Raw genomic sequence first — 15,100 nt, 5'->3', positions numbered from 1 at the left:
TTTTGATGGCAAAACTTCAAAAGACCAGCTGAGATGGACCACTAGATAAAGTAAGCTTATATACTATTATGTAAGATACAGTTCTTCATCCCGATTTCACTAAAAAACGCGTAAAAACAATAAAAACGTAATGTTGTGCAAGAAGATTATCATTCGCTCGCCAAGTCGCCAATCTATAAATTGCATTAAATACCGTATTTTTACGGGCTAAACAATTCAGGAAGGTGTGATCGCTTTGACTCAACTAAGAATGAATTATGCTCCCTTTTTGAATATTATGTTTCCTTCGAGTCACTGCCACCAGTACATTGATAGGTTAATTTTGCGTATTTTTCCTTGGAGGAAGCAAATAGTTCAAAACAGTACATGGAGGGCACATTAAAAAATGTGAAGGCAGATAACAGATATTTCTCGGAAGACTAAGTTTGAGTTTGGCGGTACAAAATTGCAGTTAGTGACGAGCTTCTTGCAAAGCATCAAAGATGACAGAAAGATGGATGAATGAACTTAAATCATATTATGAAAGGTCAGAAAATGTGACACTAAACCGATGAAATTCCTCTCCCCTCCAGTTTCAAACTGTTTGCCAAAAAATATTCAATATGCTCAAGAAATTGTTCGTAAACTCAATTTGTCCAGATAATGTCTGTAAAGTTTGCGACTTGTGAGGAACAGTCTGAAAAGTAAAATACTATTAGGATAAAGTTATGCTGTAACCAAATCACAAGTAAAAAACATTGATGCATTTTTGAAAAGTAGTAGGTATATATGCAGATCATTCTTTCTATAACTTTTGTTGCTGGTCGGGTGATAGTAAAACTGGGGGACACTGGTATCAATAGACACCTAAAATACTGTCAAATGCAAACTTATGATTTAGGGTATATCTATGGAACAACGCATTCAGTGCTTTAAAAATAGATAGATGACATGCACGCACACATTCATAATAATTGAATTGAATTGTGACTAGTTTCGTTTTCATTAAAAATATTTCGGCATGCTTAAGGGAGATATATAAATACAACAGAGGACTGAATGGGTATATTTAAAAACAGAAGAACCAATACAAGATGCAAGTTTATCAGAAGAGAAAAATACATGAAAACAGTTTGAAAAATGGAGTGTTCAGTTACCAATACAAAAATTATTTTTAAAGGGCTCAGTACAGGAATTCAAAAGAATGAAAATACACAAAATTTACAACAGAGAAGATTATTCCACGTTAGATAAGAGTCATTGCGAATACCAAACAGAACTTGGAAAAAAAAATGATTACTATGCTGCCGTATACTAAGGAAGAGCGCCGTATGAAGCTTCAGACGTTGCCAAATTTCCTTTGATTAAACGCGAATTTCTTGGTCAACTTGTGAATATTTTCCTTGTAATTTTTCAGATAATTTTGTTCGCAATTTCACCTATAAAGGTTCTGAAAATTTAAAGTAAAAATATTCATAACTTTCCTCAAAAATGAGCATTTCATTGATGGAAATTTGGCAACTCTCGAATGTTCATGCGGCGTTTTTCCTTAGCACGGCAGAATAGGAGATTCTCCTCCTTTAGGAATAAGAAATGCAACCAGAAAGAATTCCCACTGATAGGTATAAAGTGCAATTTTTCATTGGTGTGCTGGGAGCAGTAAGAGGTGCCGAGGTGTTCATGAATCAAAGAACATCACCTCATGTGGTAGAAGGTACAAGATGCAATTTTCGCCACCGATTGGACAGATTGATGATAGAAACCAGGGACAAAATTTCCTGAGGACTTCGCACGTAGAGTATTGCTGGAGTTACTCTCAGAATTCAACACTAGTTTTCCCAAATGCTGAAGATAAGTCGACGCATTGAATGATATTTTGACGGATAGGACACGAATGGGTCACTAAACCATAAAGGAACTTTGACTTGCGAACACATGTTTTCTGAGGTGAATGACGCGGAGAGGACGATGCGCACATTAAAAACACGAAAACTTTACTCAGAAACCGAGAAATACGCAGTTCAAACAGCCCAACTTTTCCGCAAATTTACTGCACCCCGGTTTCGCGCCGAACCGAATGACGTCATTCGGTACCAATCAGAAGCGAGCACGGATTTCTATGACTTCCGTCAAATGTCCTCCTACTCCTCGTACATGAAAACAATAAAAAAGTTGAAACCATACCTTCAGAATCAAATACAGTGGCAATCGAATATAACGACTTTGAAGGGACCGGCCTTTTTTGGTCGTTGTAGCCTATAGTAGATTTCACTCACCTCAAATGAAATAGCAAAGAGTAAAGCTTTGCTGGCACTAGGACATAAAGACGAGGTTTCCTCATTTGTAGGAGAAGAAACACCACTAGTTTGAACACTACATTTTCACTTTCATTTTTTTAATTTTGTATTTTATTTTTTTGGGTGTACACGGGTGTTTGTCACACGCGGTACACACGGGTCAGAACTTGTGCGCATCGCGGGCGGTAAGTCTGACACCAATAAATTACGAATATTCAACGATTAAGCGCGCACCGCGGCGTAAGCGTGTAGGTGCACTGCGTAAAGTACGTTGGCGCATTGCGTGAGGTATTCATACAGTCTTGTAGGCGCTAATATGCGTCTCGAGCCGACCCAGCTGACCGTGCTGTTTGGCGCAATGCGTGAAGTATTCACACGGTCTTGTAGGCGCTGAAATGCATTCCATGCCGACGGAGTCGACCACACAGTGCCAAAACAGGTCCAATTGCGTCGTAATTTGCACGATTCTGGCTGCCCATATGGGAAATACGTTGAATTCCAAGAGTAACGGCTACCCCTCTGCGGGTCGATTATTGAAATTGATAGACAAAGCGATGGACAAAGAAGAGATAGGGAGTATGGAGCTATCCTATTGGTTGAAATGGGTGGTTCCTTTAGACTACGGGAGAAAATGATGGACTAACTATCGGGTCCCTCGTGGGTACCGTTACTTAGCCCATCAACTACCTTCTTTGTCCATTGCAACCACCCGCTTCCACCAATAGGATCGCTCCATATCTCTTTTGTCTTCTGTGTTAGCTATCCTATTGGTTGAAATGGGTGGTTCCTAAGGGAGAACATGATGGACTAACTATCGGGTCCGTCGTGGGTTGCCGTTACTTAGCCCATCAACTACCTTCTTTGTCCATTGCAATCACCCGCTTCCACCAATAGGATCGCTCCATATATCTTGTGTCTTCTTTGTCTATCAGTTTCAATAATCGGCCCGCAGGAGTGACTATTGCAGAGCCTCTAAGTAAAACATTTTGTCCCCGATAGAGACAGCCCAGGCACAGAGAAGGAAATTCCCATAGACGAGAAGATGTTTTCTGAGTGGATATGTGCGGCTCCGATCGGAGCACTTACTTAGAGCTTGAGACTCAAGGCGGGTAAAAAAAGCCAAACAGTCCTCGAAACTGGAGGAGCGGTGGAATAGACCCGCACGGGAGGACCTTCTCATACACCGCACAGATTTCTCTGTTGGTTACGTCGGAGGGAAGGAGCGGCGTGCCGCCGTGAGCCGGATGAAAAATATAAACAAAATCATACATGACAGGACTCAAGTGTACACCAAAACCACCCAAGTACCAATGACTAACTCACAAAACTACAAAATAGTTGCGATGAGAACTGATGGAACAACGCACCGAGGAAATCCACAGTTATTGGCAATTTCATGATAACGGGACCGACGAGCTGATTGTGGAAATTGATAGACTATATAGACAAAGAGGTCGTAGGGAATATGCTACGACCCTATTAGTTAAAATGGGTGGTGCCAATAGACTAAATAGGAGAAAATGATGGGCTAACTTAAGGGTCTCTCATGGGTTGCCGTTACTTAGTCTAGCTAACCTCCCTTGTCCATTGCAACCACACGCGCTTCCACCAATAGGATCCCTCCAAATCCTTTTGTCTTCTTTGTCTACAGCTATGTCTATCAATAACAACAATCAGCCAGCAGTGTTGAGTTGCCAGTTTCGTTTTTTAAGTATTTTCACAGCAGTGAGACGAATTAATCGAAAACGAACATAGTTTTAATTATTGGGACTCTTATTGGTGCAGTCGCGTAAGATTCGTGCAAAGAATAATGAGGCGTTATTATCACTAAGATTTTTAGACCGTAAAATGGGATGTCGGTTAAGTAACCGACAGAACATTTTAAAATCTAAAAGTCTGAGTAACGATATTTTTCGATATTTTTTTGCGTGAATCAATGCAAGGTCACAACTTTAACTGCTCCAAGTGGATAACTCAAAAAAACTAAATTGTAAAATGGAAATGATTCACCCAGAGAAGAAAAAAATGGACAACCAGTTCTCATCGCAACACATTAACATTTTATCTACAAGGGGTAACAATTTGGATAAAATATCCGACAAATTCTCATAGTTTTCATCGAATTTTTTATCATCAATCTTTACAGCATTCACTCAGTCTAGCAGTGGGACACCTATACAGATGACATTCAGAGCTCACTATGTATGATTCTCATTTTGTGCAATGTAATTGAGGAGGACAGCTCAAAAGTAAACTGCAGGCTAATGTTTTGAAACAATAAGACAAAGCTGAAAGGTGATGAGTGAGCTTCATGAAGTGGTGAATGGAATAATTGACATTTAGCCAAGTGACCCGGGTTCGAATCTTGCTGTAAGAGCTGGAGGTCTTGAACAAGGTCACTCGGCACACTTAAGATTCGAACTATGGTTTTTCATCTCCTTCCAAATGAAGGGAATGGAATGTAATCTTGATGACATGAGAAGAAAGCGATGAATGAGAAAGAAGAAGTAAAACTTGAAAAATGTCCTACACTTTGCAACCCACTTTCTAATGCAATATTGTATGGGGAAGTAGCGAAAGGAAAGAGGCACACAAGTGTAATTCTATTTGGCACAGCTAAACTATGAATTTTGAGCTAAATTACTTGATTAATCTTGAAACTGTACAGACAACTGCTAATCCACGGAGTGTTGCAGTATAATTTGACCAGGATGCTTTTGCAGGTTGCGGTAACTTCCAAAAATGACAATATATTGTAATGTCATTATCTAAGAACATACACTTGCAAATCCTCAACAGGAATAGGTCAGCTAGGCTGATCAATAATCATGTTTCGGTGATTGTATCTTTGAAATTAGCTAAAATACAGAAGATAAGTTCGACCACCGCAAGTGAGCTTGAATGAATAATCCTTCCTCTGATACCTTTGACATTTGGACCGCGTTTGGTAGAAAGGAACCAAGCCACATCACCTATTGCCAAATTTAACTGGGCGATTTAATGTTTTAAAAAAGAACGTTTATGCGGACTCCTTCGAAAATTTTAAGGAATTTTCTTCGTACTATACAGAAAATTTATTGAAATTGGCACAAAAATCCGCACAACCGCTCACATGTAAAAAATGAAATTGCCTGATTAAATTTGGCAATAGCTTATGTGGCTTACTTTGATCCTTCCTGCCAAACGCCGTTCATTTTTCCCACACACCAAGACCCAAAAAAGAAGTGTAAAGAAGCAAAAATACTCACCGGTGGCTTGCTGGAACTTGTGCTGGAGCGCCTTGATGGAATCACCGCGGACCAACGACGGCTTCCTCCTCTCTGCATCGACAGAAGACTTCCTGGACGAATCTCCATTGGTGACCGTCTCCGACGTGGAGGTGGTGACGACCGTGGAGGACGCGACGTTGAACTTGCCGCTCCCCGACTTCTTGAGGATCCCGTTGAGTTTCCCGTCGGCCTCCTCGTGGGTGGACGACCTCCGGGAGTCGGTGCCGTTCTCGAGGATCTCCGTGATCTTCGTGCCGGAGGAGGAGCGGCTGGAGACGTAGCGTTTGGAGCTGCGCCGGGACTCCTCGCTGTCCTCGATGGCTTCCGTGATCTGGGGCCCGGTCGAGAGGCGCCGGTTGCCCAGGGTCGTCGTTTGGGTCGTCGTCTCCGAGCGGCCTTCTTCGTGGATGCTCGGGGCTTCGTAGTTGTACTGCGTCCGCGTTATCAGACCCGACGGCTCTTCGCCGTTCTTGGAGGAGATCTTGCCTGGTAACACACAGAGCGGAAAGAGGTTAGTCGTCATTGTATAAAAAGGGATAGCGAGTGTCAGGTGACATATCGTCGGTGAAACTCCCAAACCACGTATCTCAGTTCGCGACATTCCATACTTCCTATCTTACTTAATTTTTTAAGAGGAAAACTCAGGCAATTTTTAATTTCTAAGAATTGCCATGATTTTTCAGCTCTAGGCGAGAAAAATTCTGTGAAAATCTCGAGGAATTTTGTTGATTCGAAAATCGGAAGCTGACCGAAATTTTAGAACACCGCAAAAGAGATACATGGTATGGTAGTTTTACCGTCGATATTTTACTTGTTGAGTGCTTTTACAGCGAGAGTATGGTCACTGCAAGGACAGGAAAGAGTTATGGCTAATTCGTCGTTCCCCTTGGGAAAGAACGTAACTTTACTTCAGTGTTGCCAAATTTCCAATTGAAAATTATACTTTCACCAGGAGAATCTTGGGCACTTTTTCCTGAAAATTTCCGAGATTTTCCCTCTGATCTGATTACACGCAAAAATCAATAAAATTGTGTAATCTACTGTTAAATGGTTTTTTAAATGATGCAACTATTTGGACTCTAAGGCCACGCTAGGAAGTATTTTTTGGCAATGACGGCGCCACTTTCCGTCGTCATTCTTCATCAAAGAATTATGTGAGGCGACCTCATTTCCAAGCTGATCAATCCTCTTCAAGTTAGACGCTGAAAAGGAATGGATACTGCAGCTTTATTCTACTTAAATTTCCCGAAAAGGCTCTTGAGACATATTCCTTGAGGTTTCCTCTATTTTTGGGCAGTAATTTCGTGTTAGTGGTTTATTTATAAATGGAAAAAATAATTTCACTGTAATCTGAATTACCTTTCTCAGCAATGAGAAACGAGATTAAATTGATCCCAAGAATGAAGCCACCGAAAAGCACGCTGAGAATTTCAAAGTCGGACGGCATAAACCATACAAGTAAAATCCCAACCGTAGAAAGGCTCAACTGGGACAGTAGGAACGCATCGAACTCGATCATTTTCGAAGAAACACGAGAACATGGGTTACACCTCGAGATCCATGCGTCGTCGAAGCTTTTTCTTTCGTTTCATAGGGGAAATCGCTGGCCAGGACTGACCAAAGACGTGAAAAATCAATTATTCCGTTACGCAAACAAAAGCCGACCTTATAATTTCACCCGCGAGCCAATGATTATCCTTAATTTTTTTCGTCTAAAAAAAAGATTAATTAAACTTGCAGATTATCGTGTTTTGATTGTTGAAATTTGGAGATTAAAAACAAGTGTAAGTGGTCCAAACCCAAGGCCATTATGTCCGATATTGATAGAGATTCAACCATCAAAACACGATTTTTCAACAGTCACAACCCATATTTTTTCCAACGATGTTTGCTGATCCTGGAACAAGTTTCCAGGTCTCCTAATTTTGGAGTAGGAGGGCACTGAATTCGAGGAAAAAATAAAAAGCAGCCGAGAGTGACTGACAAAAGCACGGTAAAACTGATACAAGAAAAAAATGAAAAGAGCAGAGATTTTAAATCCACGTGTCAATTATGTACCCATCCTGACTAACTTTCAATCAAAACTAAAAACCGTTGGGATTAGAACCGAATTAAATTGAACAATTTCCATCCAAATAAACAATTTGTCACACAGTCAATCACTAAGCGACACATTAACAATCCAAGTTGACGAAAATCGAAAACTTAAAAAAATAGTTGGATGATTGAGGCACAGGTATGTAAAAGCCTAAAATTCGGATACCAGGATGTATCTACGACGATTGCACTGAAAAATGGGACACCCGGAAGATCCAGAGAAAAAAAAAAAACACGTGTCAAAAAACAAACAACTAGAGGCTTGTAATCCTACCGAACTTCGCGGGATGTATTTTAAGCGCAAATTTTCAGGGATCATGAAAGGGAAACTGTTGTGTTGATAAATTTCCGGAGTGAAATGAAAGATAACGTTCGGGCCACCGAGCCAAAGCGGCTCGGGAAAATAAAAAAAAAACACTTGGGTCTTCCAGCGACACAAATTTGCGTTAAAAATTACCGGTGCGGCTAATCATTCGTTGCCACATTTGCGCTCGGAAAAATTTTCAACTGATTAGAATAGACTTTGCACGCAATGTATCATGAGTTGGGAAATTTTTCAAGTAAGAAATGTTCTAAAAACACTTACGAAAGTACCACTTTAATTCAGCTGACTGGAAGTTTCCCTGAATCAAATATTTTTTTTTTTTTTTTTTTTTTTTTTTTTTTTTTTTTTTTAAGAATAAAAAAAAATTATGATGAATTTTTGGGAGGTTGAAGCAAAAGCTAATTTTTACAGGGTGTCTAGTTTTTTTTCATTTTTGAAAATTTTGATGAAATCCTAATTTTTCCTGATTTTTGACTGCTAAATCCTGATTTCATAATTTTTCCAGATCCTGATTTTATGCGGAGAAAAATTAACATTTCTGCATGAGTGTATGGGAAAGCTTAAAAAATCCGATCGGACGGCCGACTTTTCTCAAATCCTGATTTTACGCCCGATTTTTCCTCAAATCCTGATGAAATCGGGATTAAATCCTGATTGACCTGAAATCCTGATAGAATCGGGAAAATCGGAAAAATCCTGGTGCTAGACACCCTGTTTTATTATGACTGTCATTTTTTGTATTCTGATTTTATAAGATTTGTTCCAAGAACTCTTGTGTACTTAATTGGATTACTGTACCGATTGGAGGTGTTATTTTTTAACTTCCTTCACAATTGAGAAGTTTGAATTGTGATGAGAAAACATGATTTGTTTCAATCCGACACCATCGCGCTGGTGAAGTGTAGGATTTTGGCAGCCGGTCAAACGAGAGTGTTGTCCAAAACGCATCGAAGTGGACGGGCGGTTAGGATTTCCTTTAATCCGGGAAACAGCCAAACAAATCCAGAGGTGGAGCAATCACGGGAATAAAAAAGAGTAAGTGAGTAAATTTCACGGAAAGGGAGCTTGAAGAATTAGCAAAACCCACTTGGAATAAAAAAGTCAATCTAAGAAATGAGTAGCATGTGATCGGACAAAAACTAAAGAATTTTTAACGGTCTTAATATATTTACGAGATGATTTTTCTTCAAGTAAAAAGTTGTCGCTTCATGTTATCTTAGTTACCGACCAACTAGGTTTAATTATTTTAAAAATAAATCAAAACGGAAATATTTCACCGCACTGAAAAAAAACTCCGGCCGTGGAAGCCGTACTTACGGGGTATGTAGACAAACCGTCCGCGTTTCGGGCACAGAAACCGAAAGTTCCGGGCGTAGCATCCGGAGCAATCGGAGCTTCGGCTCCAGCACCCGGAAGTTGCGGCCTTTGAGCCCCGAACGGACGGTATTTCTATCGGCTCATTACTTTTCTTTCAGTGCGATAAATTCCGGTAAGAAAAAAGTTGCTGGCTGACTATATGAGTTGAATGAGACGCCTGGAAACTAAAAAGTAATTGGTTAATGGAAACTTCCACCTGCCCATTTCGTTTCGATATCTCTTACAATTAATTTCTTATTTTTTGTTTTATCAAAACAGGGTTATTTTCTCTACATTTTGAAGGGTCTGAATGGGGCTCCATTTACACTCCGATCATTGAAGACCGTATAAACATGAGTTTTTCATGATGTCTCATTTCAGGTCAAATTCCTTGCACTAAAAGCCTCCTACACATAAAAACTTCAAATCATTTCTATTACTTAATCACAGCTTTTGGGACATTTTTAAACCTTTCTCTTTCTAGGAATTTAAAAAAAAAAGTCGACAAGTACGACTTGGAAATTCGTAAAAATTGCAATCTGCTAGAATCGGATTTAGGGTTTAAATCGCGGAGTTACACACAAAGCGTTAAAAAAACTGTACAAAAGTGACGCGTTTCTTATGTTTTAGAGGTTCAGAGAGAGGAGACTAACGAAGCACTAGTGGACAAGGTCTAAAAGAAAGCTGTGAAACGTACAGGGATTGGATGTCGATTACGTCACCTTGTCTAGGAGCTCTCAATCTACAAAGTTACCGTGTCCTTAGCTGTCAGCGGCTCGAAACAAAACAAAAAATAAAAACAAATGGGGCTAACAGAGGAGGGGAAGGGGGAAGTCTCAACAAGTTCATAATAGGCAATTTCAGCCGAATAAAACTGAAGATAATCGTGGCCAAGTCCGTCTGAAACCCGAGAGGCAAGTAAAGAGTGAGTTCCGGCACAGGTGGGAAGCATCACACCTAAACTGCCCTGCTACAGAAAAACGTCATTTGAACTTTAAAATGTTGCCACATTTCCCTCAAAAAAGATTTATTGTCGAGAAAAACTACGAGTTGGGCGAATTTAACCAAAATTTGCCGGCACAGGGGGGAAGCTTCACACCTAAACTGCTCTGCTAAAGAAAAACGTCATTGGAACTTTCAAATGTTGCCACATATCTCTCAAAAAATATTTAATTTCGAGAAAAATTACGAGTTGGGCGAGTTTGACCAGAATTTCCCCACCTGAATCACACGTTGCCAATTTTTCCCTGCGATATCCTATTTTTGAGAAAAAGTAAAGCGGCACTGAAACTTGAAATTTTGTGAGATATTCGCTATAGTCTGGGGTAAATTCACAGAGAGGTTCCCTGGTAAAAAATGGCAGTAGAATCTGTGTTCCAAAATACCATAGACCTACAGCCAGCTGTAAGATTTCCAACAGCTTCTATAGCCGGCTACACAATTTCTTATAGCCATTTATAGCCGATGGCGATTAAGCAACAGCCAGGCGATAAAGTGTATGCTAAACATCACTAATTACGGATGCTAGGACTTAGTGAGTTTTTGGAATACTGATCTCTTTTTGGGCCGTAGTACCTTGATTTATTTTGCAAGGAAAGCTCCGTACTATTGATGGATGCCTGCCGTTACTAATATATTAGAGCGCCTTCAGTTTCGTATGATGCTGTGCAATACTTCTGGTGTGAAATAGTTGCTTCAAGCGCCGTGTCACGCTGCGGCGCGGCAGGCGGGCAGCCACCGCGAAACGCGCATTGGCGCCTACAAACCTAACAGGGATACTTCACGCGTTGCGCAATGCGTGAAGTATCCCTGTTAGGTTTGTAGGCGCCAGTGCGTCGCCGCTCCGCTTTGTGTTAGGCTCTAATATTTAATCTGGCGGAGTCAGCGTTATTCAACTCATGATTTATTTGAAATGTTTGCACAACCTGAATGGATTATTCTCGTTTTAATTGATTAAAACAAATATGTATTAAAGGAAAATATAATGTGTGTTTTGTAAATATTAAGGTGGTTCCGTATCGAACTTAATGATTTCCAAAGCACACGAATTTTTACACAATTTCTTATAGCCTTTTATAATCGATGGCGAAAAAGCAATAGCCAGGCGATAAAGTGTAAAGCCCGGCAATAGGAACTATAGCCCGGCTGTATAATTTTTTATCGCTTCGTATAGCCCGGCCGTATGATTTTCTCCGTATTCTACAGCCAGCTATATGATTTTCTGTAGCCTTCTTTAGCCGGCTATAAGAATTCCTATGGTATTTTGAAACGCAGCTCTTATCGCCAATTTTTACCGGGGTTAAAGGCGTTAGACCCAGTCAAGTTCTCTGTTAAAAATTAAAAATGAGATAAAACTAGACCGAGTATACCATAAAGGAACCAACCCACATTTTCGAAAAAATAGAGTGAAGAATATTTTCAAGTTTCACTAATTGTTTATTCGATAACGTGTCGTAATTGTAATTATAGGAGAGAATTCTCCTGCCAAAAACTCAAAATCGGAAAAGAAAATTTGTCTCTGAAAAGAGTGGTTAAACATTATTTTACACATATGTACGTTGATTCCTTTCTAATACACTTGGTCCAACTAGGCAACTTGAAATGCAATTGGGCGTTCAACCCGTCCAATTTTGCTACGCCTGAATACTTTGCTAACAAATGGATAGTAAACTTTTCGGAACATTTCAAAGAGAATAGTTCTCTAATTGAACAGGAAACTAATAATTCACCGGGGAAAATATGGCAACGTTCAAATGTTCATACGGCATTTTTCTGGAGCCCGGCAGTAAACTTTGCGGAAGGAACATTTTTAGCGACAAGAGATCATCGCTCCGGCGCTAGGCGGGGTGGGGGTGAATGAGGGGGGAGGTAACGCTGCTCAAAACGGATGAGAGATGACGTGAGGAGGAGCTGTTCGATTTGTACGATCTTATCCAAATATTATAAACAACTCATAAATCTAATAATAGTTGCGCGGGCAGCTGCCGAACTTCCACCGTATTGCAGATGCTGCGCGAGACGGAGAGACGCTTGGGCTGTTCCTGGGAACCATCTTACTGATAAAAAACCGCGTCTCTCCGTTGAGTTTAAAATGAGAATTAGGTGGTTATTCACTGGAAAAAAACACATTGGATCTTAGAGTCCAGACTCTTGAAAACATTGACGAGAAAAAATACTCTTGATTCAATCGGATTTTTGCTTGAATCAAAACGAAATCCGCTTAAATTAAGAGGCTTGGTTCTTGATTTAAGCTAGATTCTGACTGAATCAAGAGTACTTTTTCTTGTCGATGTTTTTAAGAGTTTGGAATCTAGATCCAATGTGTTTTTGTTTCCAGTGTTGCTACAAGAGGCGGTGTATGAACTTCGACCCGGGTAGAAATCAAATTTTATGGTGACTTTTTTCCTCGTGAAATTGCAATACTTTGACTTCATTTAGTCGATAAATACGGGTTTTAGGCGATCGATAAGATAAGAGGGAAATGTATATCAAAGAGGTTGGCAACTTGCAATGCAAAGTGAAATTGCAACTTATTTCAATTTTATTGTGATAAATTACGATAAACGGAGCCCCTTCAATTGGTAGATGGGCAACATACACAACACTCCGATGCAGTAGCGATAATTTTACTGTTTGATTGCAATTCCTTGAAATCCGTGGTACTTGGGAATTCAAGGGGCGCATTTTTGAATATCTCACCAAGGGTTGCCAGAGAGCTTGGAAAATTAAATTCCCTGACATTTACTTGATTTCCCTGACATATTTTGGTGAAACTCCCTGACAATTGAACAAAAGCCAGATTGTTGAAAGACATACAGTAAAAGCTCGCTAAGTCGTACTACGGTTAAAACGAAATGCTGATTAAGTCCAATTTTTTTTCGGTCCCTGGACACATCTATAAATTAAGTGGAAAATCGATTAAGTCAAGTTTTTTTTTCGATTCCTGCACAATTCAACTTAGCGAGCTTTCAGTGTAGTAAGAAAAAGTTTTCAGGCACAATTTGTTGTTCAAAACGTCAAACCCACTCGAGAAAGCAAATAAAGATGACTTGGCGATTTTTCGCTGACATTTACGCCATTTTCCCTGACATTCCCAGGTTTTTTCTGACTATTTAAAATCCCCTGAGATTTTCAGACGTTTTAGATAACATTGCGAATAAAATTGTCTGAAAAAATTAAGGAAAAATATCAACAATGGTGATGTTGCATGTGCGAGGAATTTGCGATTTGACCATTGATTCTTATGTAAAAGTTCGCGAGAAACACGATGGTGCCACTGGTTTTCTCTGACATCAACTCCCAAGCTCAAAAAAAGCTCTCAAGTTGAGGCAAAAATGGAAGGGATATCCCACCCTATCCTGAGAGTTCACCTCTACATCAAAACAAACTCTCCATGCAAAGATAGAGTGCAAATACATTGACAGGCTGCCACTTTATTTGGGGACTCTAAAACTGAAAACACGGCAACCCTGCTGATGTATTTGCTCCCTATCTTTGCATGGAGAGTTTGTCTTGATGTAGACGTGGACTCTCAGGGTACGGTGGGATATCCCCTCCATTTTGGCCTCAACTTGAGAGCTTTTTTTGAGCTTGGGAGTTGATTTCAGAGAAAACCAGTAGCACCATCGTGTTTCTCGTGAATTTTTACGTAAGAATCAACAGTCAAATCGCAAATTCCTCACACATGCAACATCTCCATTGTCTGAAAAAATTGAAGAAAAATAGGTATCCAAAATTTTCCTGGTAAATTTGGTTGTTATTGAAAAAAATATGGCAACGTCTGAAGGCTAATACGGCGTTCTTCCTCAGCACGGCAGTAGTTAACGCACCAGATCCACATCCAAGCGAAAGCTCGCGATCGGCTAAGAGTGCATCGATACGGAGGCTCTTGTTTTCGTGCGGATGTAAGTCTTTTCTTAGACGGTGTCCGAAGGGCGGCGGCCATGCGGGAGCTGGAGAGGGATGGACAGGGAAATGGAGAAAGTCGGAAATAGTTTTTGACATTTTGGCCGCTCGCTCGAACCCCGGCCCGGGCCTGAGTTGCCACCGCCGCCGCGACACCGACACGCCGATTCGCACGTTCCGCGCACCTCCAGATCACATTCAGCCGCGTTAACGGAGGTGACGACAGTTCATGCACATACTGTCGCTGAAACATGCACTGAAACAAGATGACGGACTGATCTACGCCTAACTTACGGATTGGTATCAATTGGACCGCGTTATAAGCAAAAAGGAACCAAGCCACATCAGCTACTGCCAAATTTAAGGGGGCAATGTAATTTTTTACATGAAAACGATTGTGCGGATTTTTGTGCAAATTTCAGTGAATTTTCTCCATAATACAAAGCAAATTCCTTAAAATTTTCAAAGGAATCCGCACAAACGTTCTCTCGTAAAAAATCAAATTCCCCTGTTAAATTTGACAATAGCTGATGTGGTTTGGTTCCTTTCTGTTTAACGCGGTCCAATTTTAAGGCGATTCTATGTGATCTAGGGACGAAATCCGCCACCACACTGCGCTGCCTCACGGTCAAATGAGTCATAAATAGTGATTCTCTACTGCAAAATATATATTAGTCCAAATGTCATAATAACGACATGGTAAATGATAGATCAAACGAGCAAAAAACTAAAAAATAAAATAATGATTCAGTGTATTCAACTACCTACACGAATTATCATACTGAATTATTATTTTATTTTTTGGCTTTTAGCTCGTTTGATACACCAGTTACCACGTCTTTAATCGCTTAAGCTACCAAATTTGGCATTAA

General features: G+C 40.2%; 1 protein-coding gene across 1 annotated transcript in view; it reads right to left on the bottom strand.

Annotated features, from left to right (window-relative positions):
- Positions 1 to 15,100, bottom strand: part of LOC109030221 (uncharacterized) — a 177,759-nt gene that overhangs the window by 39,069 nt on the left and 123,590 nt on the right. The window contains 1 exon segment of the mRNA XM_072303583.1: positions 5,525 to 6,031. Coding sequence (XP_072159684.1) covers positions 5,525 to 6,031 — 507 coding nt within the window.

Source organism: Bemisia tabaci, chromosome 8 (genome assembly GCF_918797505.1).
Source record: "Bemisia tabaci chromosome 8, PGI_BMITA_v3".
Taxonomy (NCBI): domain Eukaryota; kingdom Metazoa; phylum Arthropoda; class Insecta; order Hemiptera; family Aleyrodidae; genus Bemisia; species Bemisia tabaci.
This window is presented reverse-complemented; position numbering and strand designations above follow the sequence as displayed.